Genomic DNA, 19445 nt, shown 5'->3' on the forward strand with positions numbered 1-19445 from the left:
ACATCACTAATGACATCTGAAATGACATCACTGATGACATCTCAAATGACATCACTGATGACATCATGACACACCAATACCAGTTACTACATACGCACTCACTGATTCGTACGTCTACACACACATTCACTCATTCACCCATACAATTACTCATACATACAGTCAGTTATTATTAGAACACTATCATATGCACTCATACACCTAGTCAGTCCTGTGAAGAATCAATCACACTTCGATTTCCTCATCTATAGTTAAACACAGAACACCATACTTTTCACACATATACTAACACATACTTACTCTCTTATACAATCACTGATACAAGTACACATTGATATGCACAGAGTCACACACCTCCCAGCCAGCCACACACACACTCAGTCTTCCATACATCCAGTCATTCTTCAATATGTAAAACGTATTTAAACTTTACAAAAACACACAGACACTAGATGATGTCATCAGTGATGTCATTTGAGATGTCATCAGTGATGTCATCAGTGATGTCACTGACCATGTCATGAATGATGTAATATGTGACATCATCAGCAGTGGATTGCGGGTGCGCGATATATAGTTAGTGCAACTAACTATATATGGAATTTCAATGGTTTTGTGTGAGTAAAATAAGGTTTTCTAAATGCTAATTCCTAACTATATATGGTCTATAACCTATGGTTTTTTCAGTGAATTTTCAAGGTTTTGTAAATGCTAATTCCTAACTATATATGGTCTATAACCTATGGTTTTTTCAGTGAATATATATATAGATAGATATATCAAACACACAAGTTTGCCTGTTGGAGAGAGGACCACACACAGGAGAGTTGTTGTCTTGCTTTATTGGTTGACCAGGAGGCATTTCTTAGCGACTTCTTGCACAGCAATAAAATGAACAGTCCCTCCCGACGCGTTTCGTGCCTGGTAGGCACTTCTTCCTGGGGTTGTGGGCTGGAAACAGTGGAGAAAGCGAAGATTTCCAACACTCCTTTTCAGGTAAAACAGAGTCCCGCCCCAGTGGGCGTGGCCACCAACGTGGCCTGATGGTACATGTAGTGTTGTTTGTTTGTCTCTAGTGAGTCTTTGCTTTGCACCACGGCGTGTATCAGAGAATGAATCCCAAGTGGGTTTGTTGTGGCAAGTTTGTCGCACGGAGTGCCGCTTACTCCCATCAGCTGCGCTCTCCTGTCCCAAGGCTGAAGCGTAGGTTGACGCTTCTGCAGGACTGCGCGAAGCGCAGCGGGATCCTCTCGTGACCCAGGCAGAGCCACATCACATCAAACACACAAGTTTGCCTGTTGGAGAGAGGACCACACACAGGAGAGTTGTTGTCTTGCTTTATTGGTTGACCAGGAGGCATTTCTTAGCGACTTCTTGCACAGCAATAAAATAAACAGTCCCTCCCGACGCGTTTCGTGCCTGGTAGGCACTTCTTCCTGGGGTTGTGGGCTGGAAACAGTGGAGAAAGCGAAGATTTCCAACACTCCTTTTCAGGTAAAACAGAGTCCCGCCCCAGTGGGCGTGGCCACCAACGTGGCCTGATGGTACATGTAGTGTTGTTTGTTTGTCTCTAGTGAGTCTTTGCTTTGCACCACGGCGTGTATCAGAGAATGAATCCCAAGTGGGTTTGTTGTGGCAAGTTCGTCGCACGGAGTGCCGCTTACTCCCATCAGCCGCGCTCTCCTGTCCCAAGGCTGAAGCGTATGTTGACGCTTCTGCAGGACTGCGCGAAGCGCAGCGGGATCCTCTCGTGACCCAGGCAGAGCCACATCACATCAAACACACAAGTTTGCCTGTTGGAGAGAGGACCACACACAGGAGAGTTGTTGTCTTGCTTTATTGGTTGACCAGGAGGCATTTCTTAGCGACTTCTTGCACAGCAATAAAATAAACAGTCCCTCCCGACGCGTTTCGTGCCTGGTATATATATATAGAGTGGTATGGTATGACCACGCCTCTGAAGAAGTGCGGAAGCACTGAAACGCGTCAGGCGTTAAGAACTGAGCAGCCAGGAAGACTCTGGTGCCGCTGCAACTTGCCGCATGCTGCCTCTGTTTTTACCCGTGATTAGTAGAAGTTGGTGTGCGTTTTCAAGTTGGGGATAAACTCTGAGCGTTGATATATATATATATATATATATATATATATATGTATCCCAATGCGCTCGAAGCTTTCAGGAGTCACTTAACAGCTCACCTCCGCCTCAGCTTCTTGGAGTGTCGTTGGTAAGCCCTACGCGTTTCGAGGCCGTCAGCCTCTCGTTAGGGGCTGGCTTCTCATTACTGGCGCCTGAACACTCTCCTTAATTTATGCATATTCAATTAATTGCCCCCAGTGGGCCGCGCTTCATGCGCCGAACTGTATGCAGGGACATGTGGTCCTAGAAGAGAAACAGCTAATTAGCCACAGTGGGCTTCAGTTGTCATGTTTGTGTAAAAGCATTTCAATTAATTTTCCAAGTTCGTTGAGGCAAAGTCTTTAGTAAGTCGGGCTTGCTGTGCTACACGGATGGACCTAGTTTCCAGCCGTAGCCTCTCACTTCAGATGGTGCTCTCCTGCGCGGCCGAACAACTGCGCCAGTCATTTGTATCCCAATGCGCTCGAACCTTTCAGAAGTCACTGAAATATATATATATTATCTACTGGCGGTCACCAGTAGATAGTTATAGTTAGGACCTAGTTTCAATAAGAAAAGTGTTTTTTCTTTTCCGAATAACTTTGGCGACGGTTGATGAATCTTCACGAAATTTTAAAAACTAGTGGCCCGCTCCGGTTAGCTTCTGTCCTGAAGGTTTTGGTGTGATTCGCCAAGTGGGGGCCGAGAAAAAAGGGGGGTCCCAAAACGTGTTTTCTCCATGTTATTTTCCATTGTAAACTTTAGACACGGCTACAGCTCGAACTGTAGAGGCCTTTTTTTAAATGGTGTAAATTCGTTCAGTAGTTGCTGAGAAAATCAAAAAATAAAAGTTTCGATATCTAGAGGCGCGATGGATCCGCGGACCCTCCCGACCACGAGCTTTATTCTAATTGGCTGTCTAAACCAGGAAGTAATGGCATCCATCTTGTGACTCGTTAGTACCAGGTCACAAGCAAACAGAAAAAACAAATGCGAAAAACAAGAAAAGGGGCAGGGTAGAAACACCCTGACCCCCTAGGCCTGCTTAGGGATTCCCACAAGGACCCCCAGGGCCAAAAAAAGCATTTTCTCTTTTTCTTTAAATAGCAAAAGTTGCGGAGGATCCAGCCGTGAAAATTTAAAAAATGAAGCGCGTGCTCCCGGGCTTCGTTATTATTTAGACCCCGGGTGGGCCAAGTCCCGGGGGCATGGCATATTGTAATTGCGGGGGCCCAGGGGGGCCCCCGCTGCCCCGTGGACCGCCACTCCTGGGGTTTTCCTTAAATATTTTGGGGGGCACACGGTCCCCCGCACTCCGGGGGACCGCCACCCCCTGGGGTTTGTGGGGCTTGTTTTTTTTTAATGCTTGGGGGGCTTCCAAGGCCCCTCCAAGCCCCAGGCACCCCCACCCCCTGGGGCTTTTCTTAAATATTTGCAGGGGCACATGGCTCCCCGCAGCCCCGGGGACCGCCACCCCACGGGGCTTGTTTTTTTAAAAAAAACCTGCGTACGGGTGCTCAAGCCCCTCACACACCCTGGGGACCGCCACCTCCCCGAGGCACTAAGTACGTAAATGCGAGGGGTCCGTAATGGACCCCTGAGTCCCGGGGACCACCACCTTCCCAGGGCTGTGCACAAGTTGGGAGGAGGGCCACATGGCCCCCCCTCCTGGAGCCCTTGATGGCTCTGGGGAGCGCCACCCCCCAGGGCTGGCTTCTGCAGTGTCCCGGGGTGCCCACCCCCGGGACACAGCTGTTTGCAATGACAGGGCGGGAGCCGTGCTGCTCCCGTCCTGTCATTACAAACTGCTTTGCTTCATTGAAGCGCGAGCAGGAAAACTTGCTCTCGCTTTAATGAAGCAAAGCAGAATTGCTTTTCCACAAGGGGAGCTGCATGTCAGCAGCTCCCCATGTGGAAAAGCAATGCTGGCTCCTGCAGGATGCGGGGAGCCGGCGGGACCATGGGTGCATTGGGGCTCCCCCCACGGTCCCCAATGGATAGGGCCTGCCCCGGGGGATGGGGTCCCCATGGCGAGAAGTGGCCCCCCTCCCCAATAAATAAAATAAAGGCCGGCCCCGGGGGATGAGGTCCCTGGGGCCAATAGAGGCCTCAGGAGAGGGCCATGCAGCCACCCTACATAAAAACCAAAAATATATGTGGCCATGCCCCGGGGATGGGGTCCCCGGGGCCAGAATTGGCCATGGGCGGGGGGCCCACGCGGCCCCCTTCCTCTTCATATATTACTTTTTTTTTTAAAAGGGTCCGACCCTGGGGGATTGGGTCCCAGGGCCCAAAAGAAGGGGGGCCACACAGGCCCCCTTCTAAAAATTTAAATTTTACAAAAAGACCGCAATCTTGCTAGAGGCCCCGCCCCTCCCAGCAACACTCTGCAAACACGCCCTGTGGTGCGTTTTAAATTGGAGAATCAATTCCCCTTCAATACTGGGGGTCCCTGGGGGCCAACTACCCGACCAGGTACCTCCAGTAAGAGCCACAAGGCTGCATTGCAGAGAGGTGCTCCAGGCCATGCCCCTTTTTACACATCTCTACAACGCAGCTCTGTGGTACTTACTAGTGGGCTAGTTGGACCCCAGGAACCCTCTGGGTTCAAGGGTACTTAATCCCCCAATTTACAACGCACCAGGGGGCACTGCTTATGATGTCAAATATTACATCACTCATGACATGGTCAGTGACATCACTGATGACATCTCAAATGACATCACTCATGACATCATCCATGGGATAATTTAATGCATCTTCTCACACCCTAATGTAACTTTTGATACACTCACTCTAAATTACAGTCTGCCATTCTCAAAGCCATAGACACTCCAACACCAATAACTACATACCCACTCACTGATTCTTAGGTCTACACACACATCCACTCACTCACCCGTACAGTCACTCATACTTACAATCACTCAGTATAGGACTATCATACGCACTCATACACCTATATAGACACTCGCACACCACCACTCATCCATAGAGGTACTCACACACCTAGTCAGTCAGGCAAATAATTAATCACACTCCCATTTACTCACCTATACAGTTATACACACACCAGCTCACTTACTCATACAAATACTAGCACAGTCTTACACTCTTATACAATCACTGATACAAGCACACACTCATCCATACAGCCACTCTCACAATCACACACTCTCACTTATAGCCATTTATATACGCTAACACACATATATACTGCCTACTGACAGATGTACCACTGAGATATACATTCACTCACTAACACGCCCATACACACACTTACCCACCCATACAGTCCATCACAGATGCACTCTTGAAACCATGCACCCAGTGAATCGCCCACTCACACATCTATGCACAGAGTCACACACACCCCACCCACACAAACACTCAGGCACCCATATTGATACTCAGACAACCAATCAATAACTCATATAGACACTCATTTAGCTATTCACAAACCCATGCAGCTGCTTACACACCAATAGACAGAAGGATACAGACATTCACACAGTTTAGTCACTAACCCATGCATTCAGTTCAGTTCAGTAAGATTTTATTTCGATGATTAAAAACCATCATAAAAATACATATGTACATTTAAAATACAATTAAATCATATGTCTGAACAATTACTTTAAAACCAAGTACATTAGATAGACAGATAAGACTCATAAGAACCATTGTAGTATACATATCCTCGTCATATCCACAAATTCATATTCATTAATGTTCACCTCTTGTGTTTCTTAGACTAACAGCTACTCTGAGAAAGTTAATAATAAAACATAAAGTTCTTGTGTCGCTTGCCCTTTGTAAGAAAAGTAAAGCAGCCTTCGCCTGACGGAACTTTTTCTCTTTTAAAATCTCCACCAAAAATTTCCACCTAGGATTCTGATAAAATGGGCATAAAAGTACAAAATGAAGGGTGTCCTGCGGAGACCTATTGTCGCAGCCGCAGGCACCCTTCTGCTCAATTGTCGCCATGCATTCAGTAAGATATGTTTAATCACTCACTTATAGAGTCAGTCACGCACCTACTAAATCATCCATTCAGGCACTTATACACCCACTCATTTTTAAATATGCCTTTCCCTATATATATTAAACATATTTAAACTTTACAGAAACACAGAGTCACTGGATGATGTCATCAGTGATGTCATTTGAGATCTCATCAGTGATGTCACTGACCATGTCATGAGTAATTGTAATTGTAATTGTAAGTGGATTTATAGAGCGCGATTGATGCCCGGGGGCGTCCAAGCGCTAAGGGGCATGAGTGATGTAATATGTGACGTCATCAGCAGTACATTGCAGGCGGCGCGAGTTATAGTTAGCTGAACTAACTATAACGGGGGAATTTCACTGGTTTTATACAAGTGAAATGTCCAACTAACTATAACGCCCCTGAAACCTATGGTTTTTTCAGTGAATTTCTAAGGTTTTTTAAATGCTAATTTATAACTATAACGTGCCTGAAATCTATGGTTTTTTTCAGTAAAAAAAAAAAATATATATATATATTACCTACTGGCGATAGCCAGTAGGTATATATAGTTAGGACCTAGCTACCATAGGAAATCCGCAACATTCTATTGGGAATAACTTTGGCGCCGGTTGAGGAATTTGCGTGTAATTTTCCAAAATTTAGGCCAGCTCCGCTCCGCCTCTTCCCTGGAAGTTTCGGGGAGATTCGTCATGCGGGGGCCGAGAAAAAAGGGGGGTCCCAAAACGTGTTTTCCCCATGGTAATTTCCATAGGACGAATAGACAAGGCTACAACCCGAACCGCTGAACGGAATTACACCAAACCTTGCAACATTGTAGGGACTGGTACGCAGAAGTGCCTTTTCTATATTTGGTGAAAGTTGCTCCAGTGGTTTTTACGAAAATTAACTTAAAATATATATATATATATCTATAGGCGCGCTCCGAGCGCTTACCCGTACGCTTACCGGTACGCGTACGTGCGCGTACCTCTCCATGCACGAGCTGCATGCTGATTGGCTGCCACTGTCTGTCAACACTCCAAAACAGAAATTGTGGGCAGCCATCTTGTGCCTCGGTAGACTGAGGTACAGGAAAGCAGAAAAACAAACGTGTAGAACTCAAAAAGGGGGCAGGGTAGAAGCACCCTGACCCCCTAGGCCTGCTCAGGGGGTCCCACAAGGACCCCCAAGGCAAAAAAAAAATTAGTTTTTTCAAAAAAGTCGCGGGGTACACGCACGGTACGCGTACCCGGCGATTTTAAAAAAAATATTTTTTTGGGGGGGGGGGCTGGGGGGGGTCCTTGTGGGACCCCCCTGAGCAGGCCTAGGGGGGTCAAGGTGCTTCCCTTTGCGTGGTTTGCACCTTTGTTTCACTGCTTTCTTGTGCCTTGGTTCTACCGAGGCACAAGATGGCTGCCAACACTTTCTGGTGTTGGAGTGTTGACAGACAGTGGCAGCCAATCAGCATGCCTTCCCGAGAAAGCTGCATGCTCATTGGCTGTCAACACTTCTAACCAGGAAGTGTTGGCATCCATCTTGTGCTAGTGTTGACAGACAGTGGCAGCCAATCAGCATGCCTTCCCGAGAAAGCTGCATGCTCATTGGCTGTCAACACTTCTAACCAGGAAGTGTTGACATCCATCTTGTGCTCGATAGACAAAGGCAAAAGAAAGCAAAAAAAAAAAACTTGGGGCAGGGTAGATACACCCTGACACCCTAGGCCTGCCCAGGTGGTCCCACAAGGACAAAAAAGGAGCAAATTCTTTTTTTTTTTTTAAACCTGGTCTGTTTTTTAAAAAATTACCCCCCGGGGGGACCAAATCGCGGGGGCATAGTGATAAAGAAGTGTGGGGGGTCCACAATCCCCCCCACACTTCCCCGGGGACCGCCACCCCCGGGGCAAAGCAATGCAGCCCCATGGCGCATACTGGAGGCTCCTGATGGGCTAGTTGGCCCCCAGTATGCAAGGGGAATTAGTTCCTACTCTGCAAACACGCCAGGGGTTGCGGCGCAGAGAGGTGTGAAAAAGGGTGTGGCCTCATTACACCTCTCTGCAATGCAGCCCCCTGGCGCATACTGCAGGTTCCAGGTGGGCTAGTTGGCCCCCAGGGACCCCCAGTATGCAAGGGGAATTAGTTCCCCCTCTGCAACCACGCCCGGGGTCTGCGTTGCAGAGAGGTGTAAAAAAGGGGGTGGCCTCATTACACCTCTCTGCAATGCAGCCCCCTGGCTTATACTGGAGGCTCCTGGTGGCCTAGTTGCCCCCCAGGGACCCCCAGTATGCAAGGGGAATTAGTTCCTCCTCTGCAAACGCGCCAGGGGTTGCGCTGCAGAGTGTTGTAAAAAAGGGGGCGTGCCCTCTGAAACCCTGCCTACAAAAATGTAGTAAATCAGTATAAAAAAACCAAATTAATACATTTAAAAATTGTCATTTAAAAAAACCTTGCAAATTCAATTAAAAAAAACATAGGTTTCAGGCCTTATATAGTTAGGAATTAGCATTTAAAAAACCTTGCAAATTCACTGAAAAAAACATAGGTTTCAGGCCTTATATAGTTAGGAATTTGCATTTAAAAAACCTTGCAAATTCACTGAAAAAACCATAGGTGTCAGGCCTTATATAGTTAGGAATTAGCATTTTAAAAACCTTGCAAATTCACTGAAAAAACCATAGGTTTCAGGCCTTATATAGTGAGGAATTAGCTTTTAAAAAACCTTTGAAATTCACTCAAAAAACTATACGTTTTAGGGGTGTTATAGTTAGCTGGACATTTCACTCATACAAAACCATTGAAATTGCCTATATAGTTAGTTGTACTAACTATATTTCGCGCACCCGCAATCCACTGCTGATGATGTCACATATTACATCATTCATGACATGGTCAGTGACATCACTGATGACATCTCAAATGACATCAATGATGACATCAGTGATGACATCATCCACATGACAATCACATACACCTTTTCATACACTATTAAAATCTTTCATCACTCTTTGTAAAATATAGAGTATCATATTTGAATCCATTGACACAGCAATGCAAGTATCTAAAAACCCACTCATTGATTCCTAGAGGTATACACACATCTAATCACTTACCTGTAGATTCACTCATACATGCTGTCAATGAACAATAGAACACTATCAAAAATACTTATACACCTATTTCGACATTACACACCAGCACACAACCTATTCACATATGAAGTTATCCTACTCACTTATGCAAACAATGGATCATACTTACATACTTACTTGGCTACACACTTATGCAAACACCACTTCATCTATTCATTTAGATAGTAAGTCATATTTAGTATATTATAAAATCATTATTACAAGTATACAGTTATCCATACAGTCACTCGCACAATCATTGAGTCTTATGTATACTTATTTATATAAAACAACTGACACATACACTGCCTTTTATTTTTCTAGTTTGTTGGACATGTACCATTGAGAAATATATTTGCTCATCACCACACCCATAAAGATATTCACTCACCCAAACAAATGTTAGAACATGTAGTTTTAACTTCATATATCTACTGAATCAACTATTCACACATCTTTGGGCAGTCACACACCCTCCACCGAACCACACACACATTCACTCTCCCATACAAATACTCAATTAACTAATCAATAACTAATATAGACTTTCACATAGCTAGTAACCAACTGGAGAACCAGTTTACACAACAACTGACAAAGTGATACTGATATTCACACAGTTTAGTCACTATCCACTATATTTAGTGAGACACTATGCATTGTTAAAGTCCTCCATCCAAATATTTATTTTTATATATCCACTCATACTTCAATGCAAATTGCTATATATATAATGCATATTTAAATAACGAAGCAAACCACATTTACTGGATGATGTCATCAGTGATGTCATCATTGATGTCATTTGAGATGTCATCAGTGATGTCACTGACCATGTCATGAATGATGTAATATGTGACATCATCAGCAGTGGAATGTGGGTGCGCGAAATATAGTTAGTACAACTAACTATATAGGAGCAATTTCAATGGTTTTGTATGAGTGAAATGTCCAGCTAACTATAACACCCCTAAAACTTATAGTTTTTTGAGTGAATTTCATAGGTTTTTTAAAAGCTAATTCCTCACTATATAAGGCCTGAAACCTATGGTTTTTTCAGTGAAGTATATATAATATATATACACACACACACAGACACAGAAATATTTCATGGTTTAATATGCACATGTATCTTGTGGTGAAGTATCCAAAGATTTTTTTAAACTATAACTGAAATTAACTTATACGTATATACACATGACACTACGTAAAGTTTAAGAACGAGGCACAAACCCTCTGTAATTACACCAGTTTGTAAGTATGACCATAGAAGCAGCTATATTTAAATGGCCTGATACACACTTGTATCTTGTTGTGTAATATACAATTGTTCCCCTTATGTAAATATATCTGCTATAATTGTGTTTCAACACAATATTACTCACACAACTAGAATTGGTTGCACACCCACAATTATGACTGACACATACTTGGAAGATGATTTGAACACCTAGAACCCTCAGTTGCTGACCAAAACAAATCATCATTCACACATTGGGAATACTCCTTTCCTCCCCTGAAATCATCAGTGATGCAGACATTTCCACACCTGAAATTATATACATAGTCTGAATTATAATTTGTTCTCTTCATGGTCACGTTTCTTATCATCATTCGGGCAGCTTTAATCCATATCTTCTTGCCTCCTTGATAATGGTGAATAAATAGTATTTGTTGTTTTTTTAGGGTTACGCTACAGATGTGTGTGTCCCCATCTCTAGGCTTCCTGAAATTGTAGTGGAGACGAAGAAAGACCTGATGGAATCACAGCTTACAGGTACAAATCTATTGTTTTCTGAACTTATTTCAGTGATTCTGTTTATCCTGTTCCCCTCATTCTCCACGGCTCCACTTCATTCAATAGTGCTCTTTTTAGGTGTGACTAGGGCTTCAGAAGAGGACTAGACCTCATCTCATGTACAAAAACATATTCATAGAGAGACTTTTGGGCAGCCCTCTCTAGTAACTAAGTGCTATGGGTCAGACCCGTGTGCTAAAGTTAGCAGAAAGTGTTATTCACATTATGCTGATTCATTTAGGAGTATGTCCTCTTTGCCGGAGTGCTTCCATTGCCATGCAAGGACTGTGAAGGTGCTTGTACTATAATGAAGGTCTCTCTTAATAATCCTTATTGTTGTATATCTGTCATGATTACCCGTGTGTGTTTGAGGGAGGGGAGCTGATGAGATCTTGCCTAAACAACTTGCCAGGTTGTAGCTTAAAATGGAATACTACATTGCTTGTAACTTGTTGGCCACCTGCTAAGGGCCGGCCTCATTTGTGGATGCAAACCACTAAGTGACAGCCTTCGCTCATTTATGTTTGTGTCAAGACTCTAATGCGAGCCTGACCCTTGGATGGCTGGTTGGAGTGGCTATTTTATTTGCAGTTCAGGATGACCCAATCATAAGAAGGCCATCCGAAGTCTTGAAAGACTCTGCTCTTTTTGTTGGTTTTTCAGCCCATGCATATGGCTCTGTGATGGACACATTGGACATTTCACCAGACTTTACTGCATGTCCTCATTCCTCAGTACTTATATCCACAGAACACTGCTGGATCCTGCTGCTGATGCCAGCACTCACTTGGAGACGTTTGTGCTTCCCTCTGTGCAAGCACAAACTCCAAAGCCGTCTTCAGTAGGGTCTTGTGAACTAGTAACATTAAATAGTAGTTTTCTGAAAAAGAAGTATGTTCTTTTTCATTCAGCTCATTGAACTTCATACCAGTAAATTTTACATGCAATGTTAGAAAAAATATATGCATAGACAGAACTTATAGTTGTAGCATTGATGCAAATTAGTTTTACATAAAATGGATTAGACCAAGATTTTTCATATAAAATCAAGACATCAGATGCTGGGGCTCTTGTTCCCAATACAAGACTTGCCCCAACGTCCTCCTGGAGGAGAACCTGGACATTGATGTGGATAGACACAAATTACACTGAGATGTTTGGTGCATTTACCCCCTCTGTTGTTTATGTGAGAAGCAAGGGCAGAAATGTATGGAACAACAGCGAGAAAGAACATCTAGGTGGACAGTAGATTTCAGGCAGTGGGCAAACGCTCTGTGAATCGGTTGTACAGGCACATTTCCCTTGACCATCCACATCTCTATGGTACAGATTTGATAATGAAGGGAAAGATTGGTTTAGGAAAAGTGCTCACACTACAGCAAACCTCCCTGGGCATATTTTCTAATGCATTCGTTGCAAACTGTTCTTTCAGGAAGCTTCTTGTTTTTTTATTTCTCCTTATTCGAAATTGTGCATACTTAAGAAGAGAGCATTTAGGATCAATTACAAAGACAGAACCCAATTGTCCACACAGGTCGGATTCAAGGACGAAGTGCGATGAGTACAAAGTAAGCACAGTCTACAAAACTCTTGTGATTGAAAGAGATAGAGTACAGACCTGATGAATGCATCAAGTAGGTGTCATGCAAGGGCATTATATGTCAGTGTCAAAGACCTCACAGGACGAACCTAGAGTATCCTCCTACCACCCTTCACTTCAAAACCTAAGAGCACCTTATGTGCGTCCCTCAAGGGGTATCCCTCAGCCTCACCCTGTTCAATATTTACATAACACCCCTGGTCGACATCGTAAGAAACCAGTGCCTCAACATCAGATCCTACGGAGACAACACCCAACTCATCCTCTCACTCTCAGAAGACCTCCTCCACCACTAGAACCAATTACCACAACTGCATGATGAGTGCCACCGACTGGATGGAGACCAACTGCCTGAAGCTCAACATGGATAAGACAGATGTGCTGATTTTTGGGAACAACGCCTCCCCATGTAACTACACCTAGTAGCCCTCCAAAATCGTACCCACACTGACAGACCACGCCTTCAACCTTGGCATTATGCTGGACAGCAAGAATGACAGATCAATGCAGCCTCCTCCGCCAGCTTCTACAACCTCTGCATGCTCTGAAAGATCTTCAGATAGCTCCTTGTCACCACCAGGAAAACCGTCACTCAAGCCCTAGTCATCGCCCAGCTGGACTTCGACAATGTGCAGAAACCACCACCCCACTCCTGAAGAGACTTCAGATGATACAGAACACAGCTGCCAGACTCATCCTCGACCTCCCCAAATGGACTCACATCACCCCCACCTCAAAAACCTCCACTGGCTCTCCATCCAGAAAAGATGTAAATTCAAGATGCTGACACATGCCTACAAGACCCTCCACGACGAAGGACCAGCATGCATCAATCACCACCTGAACTTCCACCAACTCTCCAGACACCTGCACTCCACCTCCCTTGCCTTCAAACCCACCCCTCACATCCGCCAGAGCTACAGTGGAGGACGATCCGTCTCCTACCTCTTCGCCAAGTCCTGGCATGACTTTCCCCTTCATCTCTGAACATCATCCTCTCTCCCGGGATACAGAAAGGGGCTCAAGACCGGGCTTTTCTAGTGATCCCATCAAGAACCTCTTGGGTGATTAGCCATGCCCTACAAATCTGAGTTAATTGAGTGATTAAACGGCCGAGGGGAGCAGTCACCAGTGGTAACACCACTAACAGAAAGGAGGGCAGCAATGGGAGGAGGAGGTGCCAGTCACAGTGAGTGATATAAACTGGAAGCGATACTATCAGCTGCAGGCAACACCAACATGGGTCCACAGGGGTGGCCTAGTTAATCATTCTGCCCTAATGTAGACATGAATTACTCGCTTTTACACATAGTTTTAAATGATTTGTATGTTGTGCATGTAATTGTATTACTTACCTGTTCCTCCCACTGGTCTTTGCTCCCTCGGTCCGCAGCGGCAATTCTAGTCGATTGTGCAGAGGGGAGCAGCACCTCTGCTTACTTGCCGAGCTTCTGGTTGGGGGTCATAGGTCAGTGATCTATGCTCTGCCAGACGCCAACTATAAAAAAGCCTGCTGGGCAGGATGCGCAGCGATTTAGTCGCTTAGTAAGCTACTCTGCAAAGTGCTGCTTGTTTTTTAATTGATGAAGGTTCTTTGGCGTATATCACCCCCTAAAATAGAAATGAATTGCTCACTTTTAGGTTTAAATCTTTTTCGTTGCATTTTGAAAACAAAGTCCAAAAGTGCGATACATGGCTGTCCTCTAAAGCGAGTCAGATTGACCATCAGTGATATGCGCATAGTAGTGAGAACCAACAATGTTACGTATTCAATTGACCAAAAAAGGAAACTTACTCTATCTGCCCCCCACCCCCCACCCCATCCCTCGAACAAAATGCCAGTACTAGTCAGGGCTACTCTTCTTCTTTCAACTGGGCATCCTGTGGCTCTCCCAAAGGGGGGGGGGGGGGGTTGAAAGGCGCAATAAACAGAGGTATCTTGGGCAAATAAGCTCCCTGAACTCAGAACCTAGCAGAGTGAGGAATGGCTGCCAGAGGTCCACGAAAGAGGAACCCTTCCCGGCTATCGTGACCGTCATCTTTTCCATCTTCAGGACCTGCCACAGACGCTGCAGCCAACCAGTAAATGTGGGGGTGCGGGTGGTCCACCAATGGAGTAAGATACTTTTTGTGGCCGAGCCTAGGGCTGTCGCTATCTGGCGGCTCCACCTTGATCTGAGCGGGTATGTGAGAGGGTTCGAGAGGCCCAGAAGGACATAACTTAACTTGGAAAACCTGGCAGCTGGGTGTCGAAGTGTTTGTCTATTTCATCAATGACCTGCGTCCAATAGGAGTGCAGCTGTTGTCAAGTCCCACAAAAGATGCACCAGCGTGCCGTTTCCCACAACCCCACTAACAGTCTGCGTTTTGTTGACGGTCCATTGTGTGTAGCGATCGGGCGTGTAATACCAGTATGTGGTCACCTTTGTCAAAGTCTCCGTCAGTTCTATGTTGCTTGCAGAGTGGCGGGCTCTATAATATAACCCCTCCCATTCTTTTATGACTAAGGGCCCGACCTAGGTCCCGTTCCCATCGTGTTCGCCCAGCGTTGTGAATATGTGTGTGTCTCAGACTTGGACCTGCTCCACTCTACCAAATGTCAGATCTGAGCTGCCTAGAAGTAGAGCCGGAGGTCTGGCCCCCCCAGGCCGACCTCCTCAGGGGGCTGCATTGTAAGGGCTCCCTTCTTGCGTGGCCGGTGGCCCCACCAGATGAACTGCGACAACTCAGATATGTACAGTATTTGGGGGGGAATCGTCATTTTGATAGCCACCACCCTCCCCAGCCAGGAAATTGGAAAATATTTCCACCTCCGCAACTACGCCCAGATCTGAGTCTGCACCTTAGCATAATTCATGGCGGCCACCTCTGGCAGCGTGGTTGCCAGCTGAATGCCGAGGTAGGGGACAGTACCCTCTGCCCATTGAAGGAGGTGTGCGGACCGTAAGTGCGCCAGGGTAGGGGGTGACATTGAGAGGTTAAAGGCGCCCGACTTTTCCACATTAACCTTAAAGCCCGATGCCTGCGCAAAGCAATCCATTTCTGCCATGAGAGAGAAATACCAGTACATCATCGTTGTAAAGGATGATGGTGTGGGTGTCGCCCCCAAATTTTATCCCGGTAATGAGGGGGTTGCTTCGAACACTTTGGATGAAGGTTCCATATATAGTGCAAAAGGCAGAGGGGAGAGAAGACACCCCTGCCTTGTGCCCCTGGCAATAGGGAGGCGGGTCGAGATGTGTCCGTTAACTCGTACGGAAGCTGTGGGGCGCCGGTAGCAGTTGAAGATTAGGGTTCGAAGCCTCTCCCCCATCATTGTATGTATCAATACCTGCTCCAAGAATGGCCAATGAACCCTATCAAAGGCCTTCTCTGCATCGATGGTAAGGAGCATCTATTCCCCAGGTACCCGGGAGGCCTTCTCGATTAAGTGGAGTACCCTTCAGTATTGTCACTGGTCTGGCTCTGGGGATAAACCCAGCCTGATCCAGGTCAATGGGTCCTGGCATATAGGGCGCCAATCAGGAAGCAAGAATCCATGTAAAGAGCTTGAGATCGACGTTGAGAAGGGAGATAGGGTGATATGCCCCGCAGCTAGTCTTGTTCTTTCCGACCTCCAGAATGACCACAATGGCTTCTCACAACAAGTCCTCCGGGATTGCCCCGGTAAGCGCGAAGGAGTTAAAGAGGCGAGTTAGAAGGGGTGCTATTGTTGGGAAGAAAGTTTTATAAAGGGCAGCGTGTAGCCGTCGGGCCCAGAAAATGTGGCATGTTTAAGGCGGGAAATCGCTGCTATGACCTCCTCGACTCGTATCTCCCTCCCCAAGTGATCAGCCTGTGCCTGTGTGAGAGAGGGGAGTTGTGCCGCCTCTATATATGCTTTGCAGAGTGAGCCATCCAGCTCCTGTGCCGCGTAGAGGTGGGCATAAAAGTCACAGAAAGTGTTTGAGATGTCCTTGTCCTCTGTCACCGTTTGTTCCATATCTTTGTGTAGTTCTTGAACCCCCTGTCGCTGACTAAGCTCGCGTAGCTTGTGGGCAAGTAAACGGCCACACCGGTCCCCGCCCTCGGTATAGAAGGCCCAATGCAGGCGCAGGGCTGCGTATTCCGCCCTGTCGTTATCACTGGCCACCAACTGGGCACTTACTGCGCACAGTTGTCTCCAGATCCTAGGTGCCCCAGTACGCTGGTGCATCTGTTACAGCTCCCTGGTTCGTTGTGTGAAGTCTTCACTTTTACGCCTGCGATCGGCATTGTCAGCTGTCGCAATTGCGATGATTTTCCCCCTCAACCCTGCCTTGAAGTGCTGCCCATTGTGTGGAAAGTGTAGTGTCATGGTTGGCGTTATGCATCAGAAAGTCGCCTAACGCCCTCTGTACTCGTTTGACCACATTTGCACAGTGGAGGAGTGTATTGCGCAAGCGCCATTGGTGGGACGGTCGCTGTATTGGGGAAAGTGGAAGTGTAACTACAACCAGAGCATGAGCAGAGAGGGAGGCGGTCAGGATCTCCGAACCCACCATCAGAGTCCGAAGAGCCTCCGAGCCTAGTAGATAGTCAAGGCAGGCATACATCTTGTGCACACTCCTGCCAAGGGACGACTGGAGATAGGAAGGAACACTAAAAGCTGTCCCGCTGGGTTATTCATACCCCCACAAGGCCCACAGTATGGTGGAATTGGATGGGAGAGGAGGCCCCTAAGTCAAAACTATCAAACAGACATATTGGGACTCCAACCACCGAGGCAACCACTCATCTCTATCCCCACTACTAATAGGTTTGGGGCCCTTGAAGAAGTGGATTGACTTTTAATTAAGGGGTATAGGACAAAGGACAATAAACATCAAGCAAGGGTGACCATGGTACAGTGTATGATAGTAGAGGAGGGTGAGTTCAGTGGGAGGCAGAAAGTGACAGAAGGAGGCAATAAGTCAGACCCAGGAGGGGTAATAACTAACAGCCAACCACGCCTCTCCAACTGTGGGTCCTCCCAGAAGTTAGGTTCATGTACTGGTGAGATTATGCTCCCCTGTCCCCAGAATGCACAACCATTGATATAGGGCCGGATCTATCGAGGCTGCGAGTTATCTCTTGGAATGAGGCCGGCCTTGCCCCCAAGTTAGATAGTCCTGACTGGGGGAGTTTCATTGAACAACATGAAATTTGCATGTTCCAAGAAACTTAAACAAGGTTATGCCATATTTATCATTCCAGCGACATCAGGAGGAAAGGGGAGTCCATCGAGGGGCTGAGTACTTGGGTAGCGACACACCTGGGTTGTACATCTACCCAGCTAGAAACAGATTTAAATGACATATTGTGTGTCCTCCTTAATTCCCCTCCGAGGACCTCTGTTGCCCTAATAAACATCTATTCCAGACCAGCTAGCCGCAGCAAAGAGTCGAAAACCCTTGATGAGCTAACGTCATTCCTTGCTAACGTTCCTGACAACTACCTGTTGATTGTAGGGGTGATTTTAACTGTCAGTATGAGCCCCTAGTGGGCATTAATAGGGACACCCCATGTGAAGAAGATCTGCATTGGGCTGTACCAGACTCAACCTGTCCATCAGTAAGAGCATGGACTCCCGTGGTACTTCAGAAGAATTCCTTGGCACTAAAACATTCATTGAGAGCTTGTACTGGTAGAACTGAATGCGATACCCCTGGTAAGCATACTTTTAATAGAATTGACCAAAACACGCTGATTGATTATATTTTGGTCAGTATAACCTCATGGCATAGGGTTGCTGATTTTAATATTGTGCCATATCATGACAGTCACCACAATGCGCTGTTTTAGAACTACTTATATTAACCCCCGAGAGCACCAACAACCTGGCTACTCCTGCTGATGGCAGCTTGATTATTCCTAATTGTAGGAGGAGAGTCCGATGGGCGGGCTTGAGTAAATCTCAAGAAAAGCTAGGCGCCCTGTATCTATCTGTCATTTGATTCTTATGGACTCCATTCAGTCTGTCTCCGCCGATAATACCCAATTTGAACTACCAAAGGTTGCCCTTAACCATACAAAACTACCATGACTGACTTTTTCTTTCCAATAAAAAAGGTCAGTAATAAAAGAATACCTCGCCACTCATGGTTTAATGGAAATAGGCAAAAGGCCAAAAAAGCTTTGGTCTCTGCCATTAAGGCCAAGAACAGACCGCTGAGCAAAATCTGTAGAACAGCCCATCGTACAAGTTTGTGGAGGCAAAAAAAACAGTGGGAAAGTGGTGATCCTTTTCTCACTGTGCACTTGGACGACGTGGGAGTTTGCCTGCCCCCTCTGCCTTTGCTGTTGCTGTCGCTGTTTGCAGCTCGCCGCTCCCGCTGCGCGGGAGCCGCTTCGATACGTGGGAGATCCACCAACCCACCAACGCTGTTTGTCCTTGCCTGGTTGCCGCGCCGACGAGTGAGTGCATCACCTGTGGAGGCTGCAGGGGTAGCGCGGCAGGGACTCACTATCCCAAGAGTCCCTGCTTGACCACGTAACATCCAGTCAGCGCCCCCTGCGTGCCCCGCCCACCACCGCCCGTCCTATAACACCAGAGGAGAGCCGTCTTGCGGGACGCAAGCGGGACGCCGGGCGAAGCCCGGGCAAAGGGCGGGCCGTCTGTGGCCGTCCGGGGCCATCAGGGGCCGGGACGGGCCACCCCCCTAACAATCCAGGTAAATCAGAGGAGTATTGCGCAGGGATATACAACATTGCTTACTGTGTTACTTGACCCTTATGTCTGCATATTCCCCAATGGCTACCCGCTCTGGCAGATGCTCACGTAGAGGGGGAAACTCAACGCTAGGGACCATGGATAAT

The 19445-nt window shown here is 46.4% G+C and overlaps 1 protein-coding gene across 1 annotated transcript in view; it reads left to right on the forward strand.

Moving 5' to 3' along the window:
* The window catches only part of LDHD (lactate dehydrogenase D), a 480635-nt gene that overhangs the window by 348219 nt on the left and 112971 nt on the right, over positions 1 to 19445 (forward strand). Inside the window, exon 9 of the mRNA XM_078670717.1 lies at positions 10918 to 11008. Within this exon, the coding sequence (XP_078526843.1) occupies positions 10918 to 11008 (91 nt within the window). The remainder of the gene's footprint in view (positions 1 to 10917; positions 11009 to 19445) is intronic.

The sequence above is a fragment of the Lissotriton helveticus genome, chromosome 12, assembly GCF_964261635.1.
Source record: "Lissotriton helveticus chromosome 12, aLisHel1.1, whole genome shotgun sequence".
In the NCBI taxonomy this organism is placed as follows: Eukaryota; Metazoa; Chordata; class Amphibia; order Caudata; family Salamandridae; genus Lissotriton; species Lissotriton helveticus.